Source organism: Procambarus clarkii, chromosome 32, assembly GCF_040958095.1.
Source record: "Procambarus clarkii isolate CNS0578487 chromosome 32, FALCON_Pclarkii_2.0, whole genome shotgun sequence".
NCBI lineage: Eukaryota > Metazoa > Arthropoda > Malacostraca > Decapoda > Cambaridae > Procambarus > Procambarus clarkii.
The window spans coordinates 10920451-10941717 of NC_091181.1; the positions used below are offsets into that span (position 1 = coordinate 10920451).

The following is a 21267-nucleotide window of genomic DNA, read 5'->3' on the forward strand; positions in this document are numbered from 1 at the left end:
CAGCAGCGACGCCACACACCTTCCCACACTTGTGTATACAAAACTCTGCCACCACACATGGACCTAGTCAGTGGTTTTAACTGTATATAAATGCGTATAAAAATTAACACACTTTACTTTAATGAAACAAGTGTGTGTCTTACCATAAAACTATGAGTGGAGTGTAAACAAGAGCTGAAGCTAGAAGCCGACGGAGTCAACACCACCATTCCAACAACAGCAGTGAACAACACTACAAGCTCTGGGCCTACAAGAGGGCTAAAGTCTTAGTGCAATAAGACAAAGCTCTGTACCTGCATCCTAATAACATAAAGGGAGGTTTGTGGTGTAGTAACTAGAGATTGGATCCAATTTCTTTTTGTGCCACTAACCACTTTTATTGCAGGTTTGGTTACATCATGGGCTTTTGAGCTCACCTCTGTAAGTAAATTACTTGCCACTAAAATAAATCATATTAACTAGGGCAATCAATGTTTGACAAATATTTGATATATTGCAATTGCTTAAAAATTAATTAAAGTATACAGTTGCAATAGGTAAATTCATATCATTACAGAATCTTGTCATTGTTTATAATAATTCATATGTGGCAAGATACCAGATTTAAAGGAGAGGCCAAAATAGTTTGTATCCGTGTTAGTGCTGCTGTATTTACATATATTACTTTTTACCAATTTTTTATTTTTGTATTTTTATAAATTACACAAATACAAGAACACACAAAACAACGCAAACCTGTACACATCAAGTATACCAATGAAGGAACAGTACACAGTGATAAACATTCTGTACACTAAACAATAACAGTAACCGCAAAACAATCACAAGCGCTGAACAAAATAAAAACGCATTGAAGCAATGGGCTAAACAGTACAGGGAATTAAGTGCTAAAACAGTACATGGAAACAATAGGCTAAACAGTTCATATCTACATAGCAACACAGAACATGGCCAAGAAAATTACATGAAAAATAAAGAAAACAATAAAGTACATAAATAACATTTAAACACACCGGGAACCAAGAACACAAAACATACACAGACGTGGACATAGAATCACGTGAACAAAACCACGCCTACCACACACACAGAAGAACAAAGGAGCATAGGACCATACACGCGCTACCCAGGAAAATGACATACACTAAATGAGAAGAAAGTATGTACACACACACTAAACACACTCTAAACAACAAGACAAACACACTCATACCACCCACACCACGGCACACCACACAGCACCCAAGCACGGAAAATAATGGGTCACAGGCCAAAGCGAAACACGGCCACAAAAAGAACAGTAGAAAACAGTACAGCAGAAAACCCAGGCCCACGCAGGAGCCAAAACCCCCCTCAAAACCACACACCCACACGCATACGGACACAACCGGCACCCGGAGGTACGGAAACACACCACACACACACAGGAGCAGCAGCATCTCAAGGGGGGAGACACACAATCACACGCAACCCCCGCCAAGGACACCCAAAGAAGCGGAAAGGGAGCGCATAGCAAAGCAAACCCCGAAACCCCCCAACCCCTCTAAACCCCCATCGACACCCCAACCCCACCCAAGACGAGAATATCACCTTCCCACCATGGCACCTGCCGACCCAAAGGCAACCCCACGAACATAGGCATCTGTGAACCACCGACCAAACTCCTCCGGAAAAGCGCGCTGCAACCACCACCAGGTAAACCGCATGCGCCCCCGTAAAAATCCTAAAATTCGGGCAATCCCAAAACCCTCCCGCCTCCCAACCCACACACAAAACACATAATCAGCAACCAAAACACATAATGTATTACGCACCCGCAGCGAATAAGCCGGAAAATACAAAAACAAAAACTGCAAAACATCACCCCGACAACCCGGACCACAAAACACCTCCAGGACATCCCAAAACCAGTCCACCAACCCCTGTAACTGGACACAAAAATAAAATACATGCACCTGCGATTCACTTAAACTACAATGAACACACGCCCCAGAATCACGCAAGTCAAGCATACACAACCGCTCATTTGTCGCCAGCGACAAATGCAGAACCCGAAACAGCAATTCACGCTGCTGAGGCGCCAAGAGCCGTGCCCCCAAACACGACCAAATACCACCCCAATCCCAACACGGGAATAAGCCCTCCACTCGAGGCCGCACCCGGGGCAACAACACCCCATACACAGCCTTGCATGAGAAGGACAGAAACCCAGGATGGCGGCAGAGCTCCCGAAGAATCCCCACGGCCCAAGAATAAACAGGGGGGGGTAAAGAAGGCCACCTCCTGACAAACCCCCAAATCAACCAAAAAACTGAAGCGAAGCGAGCAGAAAAAAACACCCAGCGTATTCAACCCCCCACCGAGAGCCAGCCCCCGACGCAACGAGACCCAGAAGAGGGCCTTGGCCTTCGTGAAGACGTCAGGAATGCCAACACCCCCCTCTCTCACCCCTAACACCAACGTCGAACGGCGCACTGGTTGATAACGCCCACACCATACATATCTATACACCACACTCTCCAAACTCAAGGCTTTCCGACGATCCAACGGGAAACATCGAGCCACAAACCAGACACGCGACAAGACCTTACACGCAACAAGCAGTCCCCTCTGATAAATCGTTAAAGGACGACGCGACAAAAGGCCAACTGCAACACCAACCGACCGAGAGACAGCACCCCAATTCCACTCCAAGGAGTGGTCATAGGAGGCAAACCAAGTAACCCCAAGAACCCGAATCGAGGAGACCACCGGAAACCACGACCTATCCCACACCAGGCAGGAGGCCCACGCACCGATCCCCATCAACCCCGACTTCGCCTGATTAAGAACGGCCCCCGTAGCGGACTCAAACCGCAGGAGAACGTCCTGGACAGCTTCAACAGAACCCTCCGAAGCTAGAAATAAAACGGTGTCGTCAGCATACCCGCAAACGGGTAGCCGGAGACCGGACGGCAGACAAGGAGGCACAATCAAGGAACACGCTTTCACCGCCCGGAAAAGAGTTTCCTGAAAAATCACATACAAAAGCATGGACATGGGACACCCCTGACGAACGGAACGGCAAATAGGAAAAAATGAGCTAAAAAACCCATTCACACAAACGCGACTGCGACTCCGGACATACAACAAACGGACCCACCCCACAAACACCACCGGAAAACCAAGCCTCTCCATAGCACTAAAAACAAACTCTAAAGACACCCGATCAAAGGCCTTGGACCAGTCCAAGCTGATCATAGCCGCCGAAAGCCGATACTCGGACGCATAGAGAAGCACGTCACGAAGTAAGGCATTGCAATGCATCAGGGCACGGCCAGGCACACCACAAAATTGCACCATAGAGACCACCGACGCAACGACACCCCGACATCGACGCGCTAAAACCTTAGAAAGAATTTTATAATCAACATTTAAGAGCGTAATAGGCCTCCAATTGGAAAACAACTGCAAATCGCCCGGCTTCGGGAGCAGCCGCACGATCCCGTCACAAAAGGAATCAGGCAGAGCACCCAAACGCAAACACGCCTGCACCACTTCCAAAAGCACCTCCCCCAACACATCCCAAAAGGTAAGGAAGAACTCAATGGGCAGGCCATCTCCACCCGGCACTCTCCCAGAAGGAAACGACCGAACCACCTCCAGGAGCTCCGCACAGAGGGTGTTCTGCTTACTGCGCAGCAGGAGTTGGAGGCACTCTATGTGGAGGTGCATGGGGATAGTGTGCTAGCGGGTTCCTTTTTGGACAGGTGCTTCCCCGGTTTGTCGCGCTCGGAGTGTGACCGGTTGGTGAAGGATGTTTCCACGGCTAGAAATCACAGACCCATCAGGCCGCCGAAGGCCCTTGAGAAGAACGGAACCCCTAGCAGCCTTCTCCCTCCCTAAAAGAAAGGGAGAGAGCCTCTCCCCATCCACCCGCTCAGCTACACGAGCACGCACGCGAACACCGTCAGCCAACACCGCACGCAAATCACAAATACGCTTCTTACACTCAGCAATCTCACTAAAGCAGTCAACCCCAGCATTCAACTGCACATATAAAGAAGACAAACGCACCTGAAGTAACCGCAGCAGACCAAACCTCCCGGCAGCCTCCCGCTTAGCAACAATCCCAAAAAACCTCCGACACTCCACCTTACACCACTCCCACCAAACGAACAAAGAGGAGAAATCAGCCTTCCGGGCAACGATGCCAACCCACCAGGCCCGAAACTGCGCACAAATACGTGGACAACGCAATAACCGACAATTAAGTTTCCACCACCCAGGCCCCACCCGCACCTGACTCCGGACACCAACCCGGACAACCACCAAACAATGATCTGAGAAAGCCACCGGGACCGTGCGAAAATCAAAAACCGAACATTCCCCTCCAGAAACATAGAACTTATCCAACCTAGAACTCGCCCCACGCACAGCAAAGGTATACTCCAACGAGCCGCCACACAAAACAGCCACATCGCGAAACCCGCACGCACGCAAAACCTCAATTAAAGCGGCCGAAACATTCCGAGGGTGAGCACTAGTGCAATCCCTCACACACGTAACACGATTAAAATCCCCCCCAAAGATCAAATCCCGCGTATCATGCCGCAGGTATGGCAAAAGCCCCTCCCGAAAAAACAGCTCCCGGTCCTGACGATGCGCCACCCCAGAAGGGGCATACACCGTCAATAACGGAATCACAACCCCCAAATACTCAGCCCGAACAAACAAGACCCGCCCTTCTTCATCCATTTCCGTGTGAAGCACGGAAATAGATGCCCTCCGCGAAAACAACATCAGCGTTCCCCTAAAGGACGTCCTCGGCGGGTTCAACACAACATGATACTCAGCACACAACCCCTGCAACACAGACACATCCCGAACATTGTGCTCTTGGATCAGAGCCACATCCACCCGCTGCTCCTGAAGCACATCCACAAGGCCCAATTGGACCGCCAAAGCATTCAGACCACGAATATTCAAAGACGCACAAACAATAGCAGGCGCCATCGAACCCATTAATGACCCTCAGCCCCTCCAGGACCACCAGAGGGCACAGAGCCACCCACTGCAGAGGCGCCGTCATCATCCTGAGGCTCAAACTGCCGCCGCCCCACCGTCGGGGCATCCACCATAATGCCGGGCCTCTGATCTCGCAGGAGGCGGACAGTGCCGGCATCACCCAGAGAATCACGCCGAGACCCCGCTGCCACTGACCAGGTATCACCAACGTCCACCACCGACGAGGAATTCTTGCTGCCAACCGGCACTGCATCACTTCCGGAATCCATATCAGACACAGGAGAATTAGGAGGAGGAGGGGGGGCACCACCCAAGGCACAACTCCGCGAAGCCTCAATCCGTTTGCCAGGGGGCTCTCGACTGCGTGAGCGCGCCCCCGCAACGCGCTTCCGGCGAGGAGCAAGGGAGGTCAACGCCCCCTCATGGAACGCACCCTCAGGGGGAGCAGAAAGTGGACTCGCAATGCATGCAACAGGAACGCCGGCACCAACGACGACGCTTCCATCACCCTCAGCGAACACATCGCCTACAATGGGAGGCACCGAGACGACACTCCCAACACCACGCCCCTTCACCAACGAAGCACCAGGAACAGGATGCACCTCCACATCCACCGGAAGTAGAAGACGGGAATCAGGAGCAGCCACGTCCTCCACCACAGCTGGCACAGGAGACACTACAGGCACAGACGAACCAGCAGGCACAACAGTCGCAGTTGCACCACCAGGCACAACAGTCGCAGGTGCACCACCAGGCACAGCAGTCGCAGGTGCACCACCAGGCACAGCAGTCGCAGGTGCACCACCAGGCACAACAGTCGCAGGTGCACCACCAGGCACAGCAGTCGCAGGTGCACCACCAGGCACAACAGTCGCAGGTGCACCACCAGGCACAACAGTCGCAGGTGCACCACCAGGCACAGCAGTCGCAAGTGCACCACCAGGCACAACAGTTGCAGGTGCACCACCTGGCACAGCAGTCGCAGGTGCACCACCAGGCACAGCAGTCGCAGGTGCACCACCAGGCACAACAGTCGCAGGTGCACCACCAGGCACAACAGTCGCAGGTGCACCACCAGGCACAACAGTCGCAGGTGCACCACCAGGCACAACAGTCGCAGGTGCACCACCAGGTACAACAGTCGCAGGTGCACCACCAGGCACAACAGTCACAGGTGCACCACCAGGCACAACAGTCGCAGGTGCACCACCAGGCACAACAGTCACAGGTGCCCCACCATTCACACCCCCACGCCGAGGACCAGCCAGGGATGCACCATCCTCACGGAGGGGGGGAAAATCCCCCACACTGAATACAGCAGCAGTCTCCATTCGAGGAACCTCACACTGGGCAGCGTCATGGCCCTCCTCCCTACAGCGGAAGCACGTGCGGGCCTGCCCTGGATAGAAAACTCGGAGCGCAAGACCACAGCACATAACCTTGGAGGGGATGGGCTCCTTGAGGCGCATATGCAGCGTGCGAGTACCCAGCCGGAGGCCCCGCAGCCGCCCGGCACTAAACAAGTTGTACCGATGACGCAACACCGTACCATACCTCGTAAACACATAAGAACGCTCCACCTCTGGAAACGTAACAGGTACCCCGTGCACGCTCACAAAGGTCAGTGGACCCCACGGATCAGAGACAGTCACAGACACAGCCGAATGAGGAAGGGGAGTCGTCCGCTCGTTCCAACACCCCACAAACCGCTCGTATCCAGGTGACGTGGCAAACGTCACCGCCACGCGAGTGGGAGAAAATTTCTCGAGACCGAGGAGATCCTTAATATCCACCTGAAGGACATCCAAAAGCACAGCCGCCACTAGTTCCCAATCCACCGGCGCAGAGAACTCCAGCCGAGCAGTATTCACACGGTGGATGCGGCCACCACCAGCCGCCGCCATATTGCTGACCTCCGCCTCAGTCAGCTGGCGCCCCACAGCAACGAGCAACCACCACCAGTCAGCGACAAACAGCTACTGGCAGCCAGAGCCCGACGTCCACGCCCCCCCAGAGGCAGAGGACGGAATCACCACTTTTTACCAAGTGGTGAGTGGAGATTTTTTCATTCAACTGGTTAATGATAAGCAGCCCCAATTCTGTTGGATCATTCTGAAAACTGAGTCATTTAGGAAATACACAGAATAGATACAGTCCACTACCCCAAGAAGAACACAACAGTTTCCCAGTGGCTGGTTAGTTCCTAATTTTAGGGAGTCAGTAGTTAAAAAAACCAGCATTGAATGTAATGAAACGCCATTTTCTGTGTGAGTGCGAAAGGCTCCCTGGAGCTATCCAGGCTCAATAGATATGTTTTTCTTTCTGGCATAAGTCAATGCATGGAGTTCTTGCCGACCGGGGACCACGAGTCAGAACCTGGCCCCATCTAGAGATTCACGAGGAGCAATGACCTATAGAGACCCCCCCCCCTGTGGTTGGGAGCATTCTATGTTTGCCATCGACCGAGATAGGCACCCAGAAAGGTAGGCGTCGCAAAACAAACCCCTATTCTGATAAAACTATTGCTACCGAAAGTCGAACAAGTGGCCAGACCTCCCCAAACGAAAATTAGTCAACGAGCCTGACGTCATCATGTTGCCGCGCCGCGTTCTGTGCAAACCCCTCCTCCCTCCCTGGGAGGGAGAAGAGGGAGCCCCAGACCCACCCCCCAGCGACCGAACCTTCAGTTCTTATGCTGGATGTTAAAAAAACGCCGACCGGAAGAAGGGAGGGATGCCGGGGAGCCTCCGGGACTCACCCAGAAAATGACGTTTCATTACATTCAATGTTCATTTTTTCGGGAGAGCCCCGTCGGCTCCTCGGAGCTAGCTACCCACAGATAAGGAAAGAGAGGGACTTACCCGGGTGGCAATCCATCCTCACTCCTCAACGCGAAGTCGAGACAACTGATTGCAACCACGACCCAATGCAACACAGGCCCTACCTGGCCCAGGAACATTTACCAGGTAATGAGTTGCCAGGACCCTGTTCGACCTCTAAAAACCACGCACCAGAATATCAACCCAAGTCATGTTGCCAAAGATGGCAGCCAAAGCCGCAAACTCACGAACGTCGTGGGCATGGAGATAAACTGCAGGCTGGCTAGACCTAATAACACTGCAGACAACCTGAGAGACTGGAGCCCGGGAGCAGGAAAGAAGGGAACCCGGGTCAACCCGAAGTGCATCTCTGGCCACCGATGCCGTGGTGCTCAAATAATGGCGGAGAGTCGCAACCAGATACAACACATGATGCATTCCCGGCCTCAACAACCCACGTCCCTTCCAAAATGCAGCCATCTCATTCTTCGCCAGAAAAGAAGGAGACGGCTGGAACCGAACAAAATGACCACCAGCACCGAAAGACCAGAAACCCCTGCACCGGAAAAGAGCATGAAGCTCCCCAACCCTACCCCCAGAGGCCAATGTCAACAGGAAAAGAGCCATAGAAAAACAATCCTGAACGGAAGAGGCCAAAACAAACCAAGGAGAAGAAAGAAACAAGAGCGCATGGTACAAAGACCAGGACGGCTCAGGAGGTGCATGAGCAGGCTAGCGGTGAAACAACGCCCAAGACAGCTTGCGGAACGGGGCAGAAGTAACATGAACACCGAAAGCAGGCTGAAGCGGCTCCACCAGCGTCACACGATACGAGGAGACAGTATTAGGCATATGATGACGGTTCCTGAAACAACCAAGAGAGAAAGGACAGAACAAACCTATCAGAGACTGAAGAATACCTAAGCAGTGATTGGAAGAACCGGAAGGACTGCCAGGAAAGTTCATACTGTCGCCGAGATGAAGTACGCAGGTGGGAGACCAACAACGAAGCCACCTGCGCACCATACAAGTGATGATAAACTCGAGTTAAAAACATCAGACGTCAAGACTCGAGGAGAAGACCGAAAAAGCCTCGTATCGGGCTGGACTGATCTGCTGAAAGAGGCAAAGCCCCGGGAAGTCCCTCGGGTTTGGACACCGAGCCAGCAGCACCTGAAACCAAGGCTGGGCCAGCCACCAAGGAGCCAGAAGGATAACTCTTCCCAGGTAAGTCTCCAAGGGAGCCAGGACCTGGAGCAACAGCTGAACCGGGGAAAAGAGGTACAGGTAACCCCACCTCGCCCAGTCCAGCCAAAAGGCATCGACCCAGACAGCCTCGCTGTCGGGGATGGCCGCCGCGTGTACCGGGAGACGCCTCAACGTCCAGAGTCCCGAACGACAAGTACACTCAATTGAAGGAGTCGGCGTCGACTGTCTACTCCTTGGATAGTGAAGGAAATGAAACAGACCGTCTGCCAGGACGTTGGACACCCCCCCAGACGTGAACCGCCAGGAGAGTTAAAGCCCGAGAACTCTGCAGACGAGCCACCGAAGCAACCAGGCTAAAAGCCAAAGACAGCATCGAACCCCTCTCGGTTCAGGCAACGAACCACTAGGCAGCAGTCCGAAAAACAGATCACGAGCGACTCGAATCTTCCGGAGTGACATCCACACTGTCGCAATCTCCCTGACCGTGCTGTGAGCCTGACGGAAGGACGGACCCCACCGCCCCTGGCGGGCCTGGTGAGCACTGGTCACAAAGCCCCAGCCAAGAGACGACGGATTAGTGAACACATCGAGTGAGGGTTTTGGTAGCTGCCAAGGCACTGTATCCCGAAAAACCCCACGAGGAAGCCACCGATACAGCAACTGACGCAAAGCTCCTGGAGGCCGAACCCAACGATCGCGAGGGAGGTGGAAGGGCCGTCCCTGAAGGAACCAGAACAGCCAACGGAGCAACACCCGACCTGGCGAGTAGACCATCATGGCAAAGTTCAGACTCCCGCACAAGCTCTCGAGCAACTACCTTGTGACCCAGGATCCCCTCAGGAACAGACAAAGGCGGGAACATAGACGGAGCAGAGCCGTGGGAGGAAGAGACGTCCTAAACCAGACCCAACCAAGACCGAACCTTAGTGGGAACCAGATGGGACGTCCTCCATTTCACCAAGAACCCGGACCCGGAAAGCAGACATGTGGACTGGCAGGGAGCCCAAACCAGTTAGTTGTCGAGGTAGGCCAGAACCTGAACACCTAACAGACGAAGATGGGCTGCTACGACTCGAGTAAGGAGTCTGAAAATGCGAGGCACCAGATTCAACCCAAAGGGAAGACAACGAAAGTGGAAACCCTGACGCCCCACAACAAAACCAAGCCAGTCCCTGAACCTTGAATGAGCCGAGACATGCCAATACGCGTCATTGAGGTCCAGGGACACCATCCAATAGAAGACGGCCCTGGGACAGAGTAGTCATCCTGAAGGAAAGGCAATAAACCCACGGGTTCAGATGGGATAAGTCCAGAATGAACCCAAAGTCCGCTCAGTCCTGTTTCGGGACCGGAAATAAGTGGGAAACCCACCTGAGAGACGACGTTGTTTCGACCCCTCGAGTGAGGAGGGACCACCCAACACCACCACAGGCCACACGAAACAACCCGAAAAGCCCACGAATCGTGGGACCAGGTGCGAACAAACAGAGCAAGCCTTCCCCCTATCGCCCCGACAATGGGACGAACCGCAAAAGGGTCGACGCACCTTAAGAGAACCTGAGCGACGGACAGGGTAATCCCCGCACCGACCAGAAAAAGACGGAACCGAAGGAGGCGCCTGCCCCGAGTCTGGCACCACTACGCACCACTGGCCTCACCACTGGCCCACCACGACGAACGGAACCCCAAGCCCTGGCACGCCCCTTCCGGGAAGGCCCCCCCCCACACGAGCCCCCCAGATCACTAACAAGTCAGACATAGGTCGACATCTAACTGAAGCCGCCTGCAGGTACTGCACCACCGAAGACTCCGCAAACAGCAAAGGATAAAAACGAAAACGCTTTGCCCGAAACGCAAAACGCAAAGCGTTTCTGCCCGAAACGCTTTGCGTAATAGTGGCTTTAGGCATTGTATGTACTAGCTCTATCTTAAAGCCAACAAACTTTGTAAAATCTCTTTATGTATGTACCTTACCTAAATAAAATTATTATTATTATTATTATTATAAAAAGGCGAAGAGCCAGGGCCCAAGCGGATTCCAAAGAAGAAACCAGCACTGCCTGCCGACACACGAGGGGAGAACCATAGAACCGTGAAACTGCATCACGCAGGAGTGGCGCCAAGAGCTTCAACAAAGCAGACGACGCCTGCACTGCCCTCTGCACTGCAGAGGGCACTAGACCTGGCAGCGGCCTCAAGCGTCCCCACATCCAACTCAAGTCAATCCAAGGACAAGAAAAGTGGTGCGAATCAAGCTGGCCACACATACGCAAATCCTCCGCAACCAAGGCTGCAAGCTACACGTGAAGCTGAATAACTCCAACATCCCGCACAAGGGCAGGGGCGAACAAACAAGCATCGAGGTGCTAAAAGTCGTCCCCTGGAAAACCTGAAACGCCATCTGAGTCTCTCGCCAGTCAAGCGCACTTGACTGAGAGAACGTGTGCTAAGCCTCCAATGAAATGAGAGGACAGTCTGCCAACCATGACGTCTCCGGAACTTCATAACGAACCCAGCACGGACAAGATGAACCGTACACGAAAGAACGCGGATCCATCACAAAAGCATAATCTGGGTCACACAGGAGGTAAGCCGCAAGGGCTTCCCATACCTCAGAAGATGGGACGCAGGAAGCCAAAAACCTCTTGAAAGATGGAACCGAGGAACCCACGGGATCACGAAACCGAACCCTGGGAGGGGTAGATACCAAATCCAATTCGTACGCAGTGGGAGAGAAAGAGAACCCCTCTCCTTGTAACACTAAGCCCCGCTCTGAGGGCAGAAAAACCCAAGCGGGTCCAATGGGCTCCAAGGCCCCCAAGTAAACCCCTCCCCAGCCCCAGAAACCTCTCCCTGAGGACTCGTGGCCGAGACGGTTTCCAAACCCCCTGCTTCTAAAGAAAAAGTGGGAGCAGCCGAAAAAGCAGGAACGAAGGGGGCCCACTGGCCAGACCCAGAAGCTCCAGCTGAAGGCCCATGCTCGAATGCCTCCGCCGCAACCCCAGAAGGGGACACCCTCGAGACCACCCAAATCTTAACACCAACTAGAACCTGCCCCGACTCCAAAACCCTCAGACGTTTCAGGGTCGGAAGCAAGGAGAAAGGTGGGAACTGGATGAACAACAGAGGGGGAAGGACCAGGAGCGGCGGACGGAACCAAGCCGAAGCGACTCCCACCCCCAAGTCCGGGTCCCTATAAGCAAAACGGGGCAGTCTTGGGGCATTAGGGGCCGCAACCAACCGAGCTCGTTGCAGCAAGGTAAATCTAGCATGCAACGCAGTAGCTGCCTTCACCCATATATCATTATCAGTGGCTTGGGTGAACTGGAGTATGTACAAACAAAACACTTCGCACGACTCCAAAGTCAGTAGAATCACCGCCCCAACAGGCATCCTGGCGGAGGCACAACCGGTGAGTGTCACCCTGGGACAAGGGGACAGAGCAACCTTTGAACTCGTAAGACGCGAGGGGGGGTGACATACATCGGACCACATAGCCCCCGTGGGGTTTCCCCAGGGCCCTTATCCTTGGTAACATGCGAAGGGAAGCCCAGGCAGGGTACTGCGAACCGGTGCCCAAGTCTACCAAACAAACTTCTAAAGCTGAACCCGCGGGACGAGTCCACACATGGGGTCCAAGCAGGGAGTACTGCCAAAAGTAGAAAATATAGGCAATATATACACCCCTAGTACAGCAAAAGGGAGCAAGGCAAACCTCCCCCCCCCCACCAGGAAGAAAACTAAAACAAAAGAAAACCGCACAAGAGGACAACGTACCCTGGCAGTTGATCCGGCCACTGTTATAGGTGAAAACTTGCTGTGCTAGTTTTAACCCCACACCCCACACCCACACCCCTGCCAGTGACAAAAACCACCCCCTACCCAGAGACAAACAAGGGCAAGAAAAAAACAGCTGACAGCAAGGGCGGCCAAGTACCAAGCAGTAAACGGCACAGCGAAGGCAGATCCTGAGGTGACTTGTGGATGGTGGCCCCAAGCCCCAAGGGCAGTACTTACTGGGCACCTAGGGAAGGTAACTCTAGGCGCATGGAACCCGAGTACCCTGTAATGACTCCTGGCTCCTGCACCATCTGAAAGAGACAGCCAACACCTCAAGCCACACAACTGAAACAAAAACTGGAGCCAGAGGCACGACCTGACCAGACTCCCATCAGTCAAGAACTGAAGGTTGGGTCACCGGCGGGTGAGTCTTGGACTCCCCCTTCCCCCTCCCGGAGAGGAGGGGGGGGGGGGTTGGTTGCGCAGACAGCGGCGCGGCAACGTGATGACGTCAGGCTCGTTTGCTAATTTTCGTTTGGGGAGTTCTGTCCACCTGTTCAGCTTTCGGTAGCAATAGTTTTACCAGAATAGTGGTTTGTTTTGGTGCGCCTATCTTTCTGGGTGCCTATCTCGGTCGATGACAGACATAGAATGCTCCCAACCACATGGGGGGGGTCTCTATAGGCCATTGCTCCTCGGGGCTCTCTAGAAGGGGCCAGGTTCTGGCTCGTGGTCCCCGGTAGGCAAGAAATCCATGCATTGACTGATGCCAGAAAGTTAACATATCCATTCAGCCTGGATAGCTCCGAGGAACCGACCGGACTCCCCCTGAAAATTACCTAAAAGTGCAACACCGGGACACTAAAGACATTCCAGAGCTTAGTCATCTCTCGTATCATGAATGGTTGCAGGCCACAGGCCAAACAATACTGCAAACCAGGCATGACAGGGAGGATTTCATTGAAACTTTTAAAATACTGAACAATTTGGAGAAAACTTTGCAGGAACAATTTGGAAAATTTCTTCTAAAAGTCAGATGTAACACAAACAAGAAGCAATGGTTACATGTTCAACAAGCCACAATGTTGGACTGAGAACATAAGTTGCTTTTTCACCAATAGGGTTGTAAACCCATGGAACTGTGTACCCGCCGAAGCCATAAATGCCATGACTGTTGAATTTCAAAATCTAACTGGCAAAGATTATTGAGGCAAAATTGGGGGAGGGGACCTACGATAAGCCGCCGGTTTCCTGCCCTCGTCGAGGCAACTTAGTGTCAGTAGCCATCTAGTAAATTCCGGTAAAAATATGTTATTAGTTATACATATAACTCTTCTCAAAGTGAACATTCTGTCAATACCTGACACTTTAGACAAAATGCAATTCAAAAGCATATTATGCAATTACACATTAAGTACTTACTCTTCCTGAGTAGCTGACGGAGAGGTGAATAGCCGTCTGCTCCATCAGGTCTCCCCAGATATACAGAAGAATGGAGCTGTATGAAATCCGACGCCCACCAGCCACCCACTGCCACGCCCTCTGCAGCAGCCACAGGATCACGCCACATACCACCACGCTCACCAGCAGCGCCACCCACAGCTCTCCTGTATGATGGTGCATGTATACAATTTTTTTTTTTTTTTTTTTTGTTTGCTTGGACATCATGTGGAGTTTTTGAGCCACGTTTGAGGTGAGGAGCCTGCCGCACATAGCTCCGTAATTTGTTGTGTAGACGACCAGGAATATCAAGTCAAGTGTTTGTATGTTATTGACGCATTGTCTTTATATTTGTCAAGTTCGGATACTTGTTAAGCTTTCATTCCAAGTGAATGTCATGATAAATAATAACTGATGCCAGGACCAAAGCAACAAATGCCTGAAGACATGTCAACAAATGACATGAAGACATTATGATGTCTTATGAAGACATCATAAAAAGAAAGGTTAAACGCTATGCAACCTCTGAAGAGTCAACTAACACAACATATGTACCCTCTATTAGACTATTTTACCGGAACTTCTTTTCCACAGCTCATAAAACGGAGGAAAGGGTCCTGAAAGACATTGTTGATAGGAACGTTATCCCTACAGACAAAAATCAGAAAATACAATTGACGATTTACAATAAAACCAAAAAAACGGCCAACCTACTCATGAAAAACTCTCCAGACATAAAGCAGAATGCCTTGAAGGAAACCAACGTCGTCTATGCCTTCAAATGCCCACTTGGGGACTGTAAGCCTCAAAGAACTCAGTATATAGGCAAGACAACAACGTCTCTTTCCAGGCGATTAACAATGCATAAACAACAGGGCTCCATGAAGGAACATATAATCTCCTCTCACAACCAGACCATCACCAGAGAAATCTTAACAAACAACATAGAAATCATCGATAGATACAGCGATAGTAGGAGGAACGAGATCTGCGAGGCACTGCACATCAAAAAGTCATCAACAGCCAATTAATGCACAACTATATTCTACCCACTTCAAGACTCCGAACCAATATAGAAGCATCAAGAGGAGGTATGGGCCAATAGGCCCTCTGCAGTTACTTCCATTCTTATGTTCTCATGTCCAATTAATACCCATAGTTTCGTGTTTTGTCTTGTGTTTGTCATAAGTTTGTTAATCTCACCCAAAACTGTTGTACCATATCCACTCATCCACGAGTATGATGCGAGTATAAGTATAGACTAATTTGCGTGTTTACATGTTACAGCTGTGTGTGTAAACTTAAGTCTTTGAAAATGTAATAAGTTATTACGAAACGCGTTCAGGCGTCGCGTCAGACTAGAAATAAAATTGAATTTTGGAGAATTTATTTTTCAATTACCATCGACAGTGAAAAGAAACATAAGAAATATTGAGAAAATTCGTGTTAGAATTATTAATATTTGTAATTGAAATTGGGTAATTGAAATTAATTACAATTGATTAATTTTTAATTAATTGTTAATCAATTAAAAATTAATTAACTCTCCAAAATTCATTCTTGATTTCTGGTCTGACGCCTGAATGCATTTCGTAATGCTTATTATATTTTCAAAGACTTAGTTTACACATAAAATTTCATCATACTTATAATCGTTTCAGGAGTGGTGATATGGCACAAAAGTTTTGGGTGGGGTGACAAACAGAAGGCAGAACACGAAACAATGGGTATGAAAACATAGAAATGGAAGTAACTGCAGAAGGCCTATTGGCCCATACCTCCTCTTGCTGCTTCAAAGTTCTTTCTGGGTCTTGAAGTGGGTAGAATATAGTTGTGCTTTAATTGGCTCTTGATTGCTGGTGTTGACTTTTTGATGTGCCACATGAAGTGACATTGACTAAAATGAAGTGATTTGATGGCATAGCTATGACCAAGATTACAATCAGAGTGCCGCCAGGGGAGGGGGAAGTTTCAAATAGCTTCGGCTATCACCTTCTTATGTGCGGTCACTGATGGACGAGTGGATTACAACACTGTGACGCAAGTTGTAATGTGCTCCTGGAGGTCCGGGTTCGAGTCACTTCTGGGGTGTGGAATTTTCATTTGCATGTGTGCTTGGGTACCATTCAAGCTTGTTCGAATTTCTGTTGCTCATGTGGCCCCACTAAAATGAAGTGATTTGATGAAATAGCTATGCCCAAGATGATTGGCTATCACCTCCTTATGTGCAGTCACTGATGGTCGAGTAGATTAAGGCACCTTGACATAAGTTGCAATGTGCTCCTGGAGGTCCGAGTTCAAGTCACTTCTGGGGAGTGGAGTTTTCATTTGCATATATGCTTGGGGACCATTCAAGGTTGTTCGCATCATATATATATATATATATATATATATATATATATATATATATATATATATATATATATGCGGAAAATCCACAGAGAAATATGAAATGAGGTGAACGTTTCGGCTTTGTTAAAGCCTTTGTCAACACCAGACTGACGCATTCTTTTCTGAGTCAGTCTGGTGTTGACAAAGGCTTTAACAAAGCCGAAACGTTCACCTCATTTCATATTTCTCTGTGGATTTTCCGCATAAAATGATCAGTGTTTTGTGATCGTCAATTGCATATATATATATATATATATATATATATATATATATATATATATATATATATATATATATATATATATATATATATATATATATATATATATATATATATATATATATATATACCTCCTATTAGACTATTTTACAGGAACTTCTTTTCCACAGCTCATAAAACGGAGGAAAGGGTCCTGAAAGATATTGTTAATAGAAACGTTATCCCTGCAGACAAAAATCAGAGGATACAACTGACGATTTACTATAAAACCAGAAAAACGGCCAGCCTACTCATGAGAAACTCTCCAGACACAAAGCAGAACGCTTTAAAAGAGACCAACGTCGTCTATGCCTTCAAATGCCCACTTGGGAACTGTAAGCTCCAAAAAACCCAGTATATAGGCAAGACAACAACATCTCTTTCTAGGCGTTTAACGATGCATAAGCAACAGGGCTCCATTAAGGAACATATAATCTCTTCCCACAACCAAACCATCGCCAGAGAAATCCTAGTAAACAACACAGAAATCATCGATAGATACAGCGATAGCAGACGGCTTGACGTTTGCGAGGCACTGCACATTAAGAAGTCAACACCAGCAATCAACAGCCAATTAATGCACAACTATATTCTACCCACCTCAAGACTTTGCTCCAATATAGAAGCATCAAGAAATATGTACCAATAGGCTTTCTACAATCACTTCCATTTCAATACCCATTGTTTCGTGTTCTGTCTAGTGTTGATGAAATTAATACCCTATTAAATACCACCTCACCCCATCCACCTCACTCAAATGTAGATATAAACAAATTGGAGATATGTAAGTTCTATTCAGCTGTGTATGTGCAAAGTCTTTGAAAATGTAATAAGTTTTACGAAACGCGCTCAAGTGTCGCGTCAGACTAGAAATAAAAATGAATTTTGGAGAATTGATTTTTGAATTACCTCCAACAGTGAAAAGAAATGTACGAAAGATTGAGAAAATTCGTGTTAGAATTATTAATCTTACTTTTTCGGTCATATTTAATATATATATATATATATATATATATATATATATATATATATATATATATATATATATATATATATATATATATATATATATATATATATATATATGTCGTACCTAGTAGCCAGAACGCACTCCTCAGCCTACTATGCAAGGCCCGATTTGCCTAATAAGCCAAGTTTTCATGAATTAATTGTTTTTCGACTACCTAACCTACCTAACCTAAACTAACCTAACTTTTTCGACTACCTAACCTAACCTAACCTATAAAGATAGGTTAGGTTAGGTTAGGTAGGGTTGGTTAGGTTCGGTCATATATCTACGTTAATTTTAACTCAAATAATTAAAAATTGACCTCATACATAATAAAATAGGTAGCTTTATCATTTCATAAGAAAAAAATTAGAGAAAATATATTAAATGAGGAAAACTTGGCTTTTTAGGTAAATCGAGCCTTGCATAGTAGGCTGAGAAGTGCATTCTGGCTACTAGGTACGACATATATATATATATATATATATATATATATATATATATATATATATATATATATATATATATATATATATATATATATATATATATATATATATATATATATATATTTTTTTTTTTTTTTTTTTTTTTTTTTAAAGTTTGTGAGGGTACCACCTCTGGTGCCAATGTGGGGACCCATAGCCTCCTAGAAGAAAATAAAAAGTATTCAGAGGAGACCTTGTGGTTTCTCACTGAACACTAATATTATCTTCTCCTACCACCCCCATTCTTTTGTATGTACACATATATATTTACTTTATTTGAACTTTGTTACAAAAAAGGAGTTACATATGGGTTACAAAGATGGTTGTCATAGGTTGTCGAGTTCCTCCAGCTCCTCAGATGGCGGGCAGGAACCCTGGATGCAGTGCGCATTTCCCCTCTGTATCGCCACACTGAGGCGCTGATTCATGAAAACTTGGCTTATTAGGTAAATCGGGCCTTGCATAGTAGGCTGAGAAGTGCGTTCTGGCTACTAGGTATGACATATATATATATATATATATATATATATATATATATATATATATATATATATATATATATATATATATATATATATATATATATATATATATACATATATATATATATATATATATATATATATATATATATATATATACATATATATATATATATATATATATATATATATATATATATATATATATATATATATATATATATATATATATATATATATATATATATATATGTCGTACCTAATAGCCAGAACGCACTTCTCAGCCTACTATGCGAGGCCCAATTTGCCTAATAAGCCAAGTTTTCAAGAATTAATTATTTTTCGACTACCTAACCTAACCTACCCTAACTTTTTCGGCTACCTAACCTAACCTAACCTGTAAAGATAGGTTAGGTTAGGTTAGGTAGGGTTGGTTAGGTTCGGTCATATATCTACGTTAATTTTAACTCCAATAAAAAACAATTGACCTCATACAAAATGAAATGGGTAGCTTTATCATTTCATAAGAAAAAAATTAGAGAAAATATATTAATTCAGGAAAACTTGGCTTATTAGGCAAATCGGGCCATGCATAGTAGGCTGAGAAGTGCGTTCTGGCTACTAGGTACGACATATATATATATATATATATATATATATATATATATATATATATATATATATATATATATATATATATATATATATATATATATATATATATATATATATATATATATATATATATATCATAATTAAGTTAATCGGGCAGTATTTTCATGAATGTTCATTCGAGCCTTGAAGGTGTGCAATCCTGAGTTTTTTATGAAGAGATTACTAAACTAAATGAAATTGGGAAGTTGCTACAATACCTTAAGACGTTTTTGGATATCTCGTTCGGGCAAGATGAACGTACTTTTTATAATTATATCTCCAAAGCAAAAACGGAAATTAGAATCTCGTTAGTGGTACCTTATGTGGTATGACTAGAAAAAATGTCACAAGTTCTTACGAACCTTAATATCATTCTGGTGTTCAATAATAATACGATTAAGTCAAATTTAATAAAAATAATCCCCGGCTACAGTAGGCTGTGTGTATTCGATCCCCTGAAATGATTTTGAGTCTCTGAACCTTGGGTAAACTTGAAAAACCTAAAATTTGCGTTGATCCCAACACGCTTATGGGATTAGAACTGCCCAAACATCTAGCACTTTGTATCTACACACAAGTTTGTTTGATCAATTGATCATGATATTAATTGTGGGAGGAGTGAAAATCATTACCAGTTGCAGCAGTTTTGTTGAATGGAATTTGATTGAGTCTTCCCTAATCAGTCAGTGGCCAAATCTTCTCAATGTTAGTACTGGTATGTATAAACTAGACTCATTAAAGCTTCAATATACTCAACAGTTTACGAAAAATACTTTGATTTGATGTGTTGCCTTATTGGAATACTTCACACTCTGGTAATTTGCACTGTATTGAAATATTTAGATAATATTCCTCAGTTCTGAATATAGGCGGCTTTTGCAGCTAGTATTATCATCAAGACCCATTACTTTAGGGCATCTTGTAATTTCTATGAAGTTTACCATAGTGCTATATCTCCAGTCCTTGTTTCTGGCTACATCTCTACTTGGGGGATGGTTGGTCAGGTGAAATACGTTGGCCTCTACCCTCTCTCTGCTTCCCATAGCCAGTCTTATGTTGAGAAAGGCTGTAGCCAGCAGAGACGTTCAACATTCCCTTTCCATTTCTCTTTGGCTTTTTTTGCATATACTGTAGTGTTAAACATTTATTAAGAGCAGTTGTAGTTTGATCCTTGTAGAATATGTCTATTGACATTAGTTGTAGTTTAAGGATTTAAGTAATATAGCTAGTTGTTTGCTATGATATACACCTCAATACTCTTAAAATGGTAAGGTTCAAGAAATTAAGAACTTTCATATATGGATTAAAATCACATGAAACAAACTAACAACATATAATTAATGTTTTTTTTCATTTATTAAATTTAATACCTGTAAATGGCCTTATCAGCGACAGGTTTTTTGGCAGAAGCGAAGGTTTTAGAGAGGTGAGCGTCATGAGATCAGAGGGGTAACCTCTGAGGAAGTCTACAACCCTGAGGCGCTCTGGTGACGGCCCGGCTGCCGCACACAAGTCGGTCTCCTCACGCTGGAGTTGACCCATCATCCCGGTGAAGACGCCGTTCTCCAGTAACCCCCACGACAGTTCGTGCTCCTCCCGAATCTCAAACCTGTTTGATGACATAATTCACCATACTTCATTATTCTTGGTTTCAGATAATTACATAAACTGATCCACATATTAATGATGATATCTCATACACACAGAAATTACAACAATCTATATATAT

General features: G+C 46.9%; 1 protein-coding gene across 1 annotated transcript in view; it reads right to left on the bottom strand.

The window, feature by feature from the left end:
• LOC123759554 (glutamate receptor ionotropic, delta-1-like) overlaps positions 1-21267 on the bottom strand; it is a 110428-nt gene that overhangs the window by 82068 nt on the left and 7093 nt on the right. The window contains exons 9-10 of the mRNA XM_069334757.1: positions 20909-21147; positions 14238-14422 (exon numbers count right to left, since the gene is read on the bottom strand). Of these exons, the coding sequence (XP_069190858.1) occupies positions 14238-14422; positions 20909-21147 (424 nt within the window). The remainder of the gene's footprint in view (positions 1-14237; positions 14423-20908; positions 21148-21267) is intronic.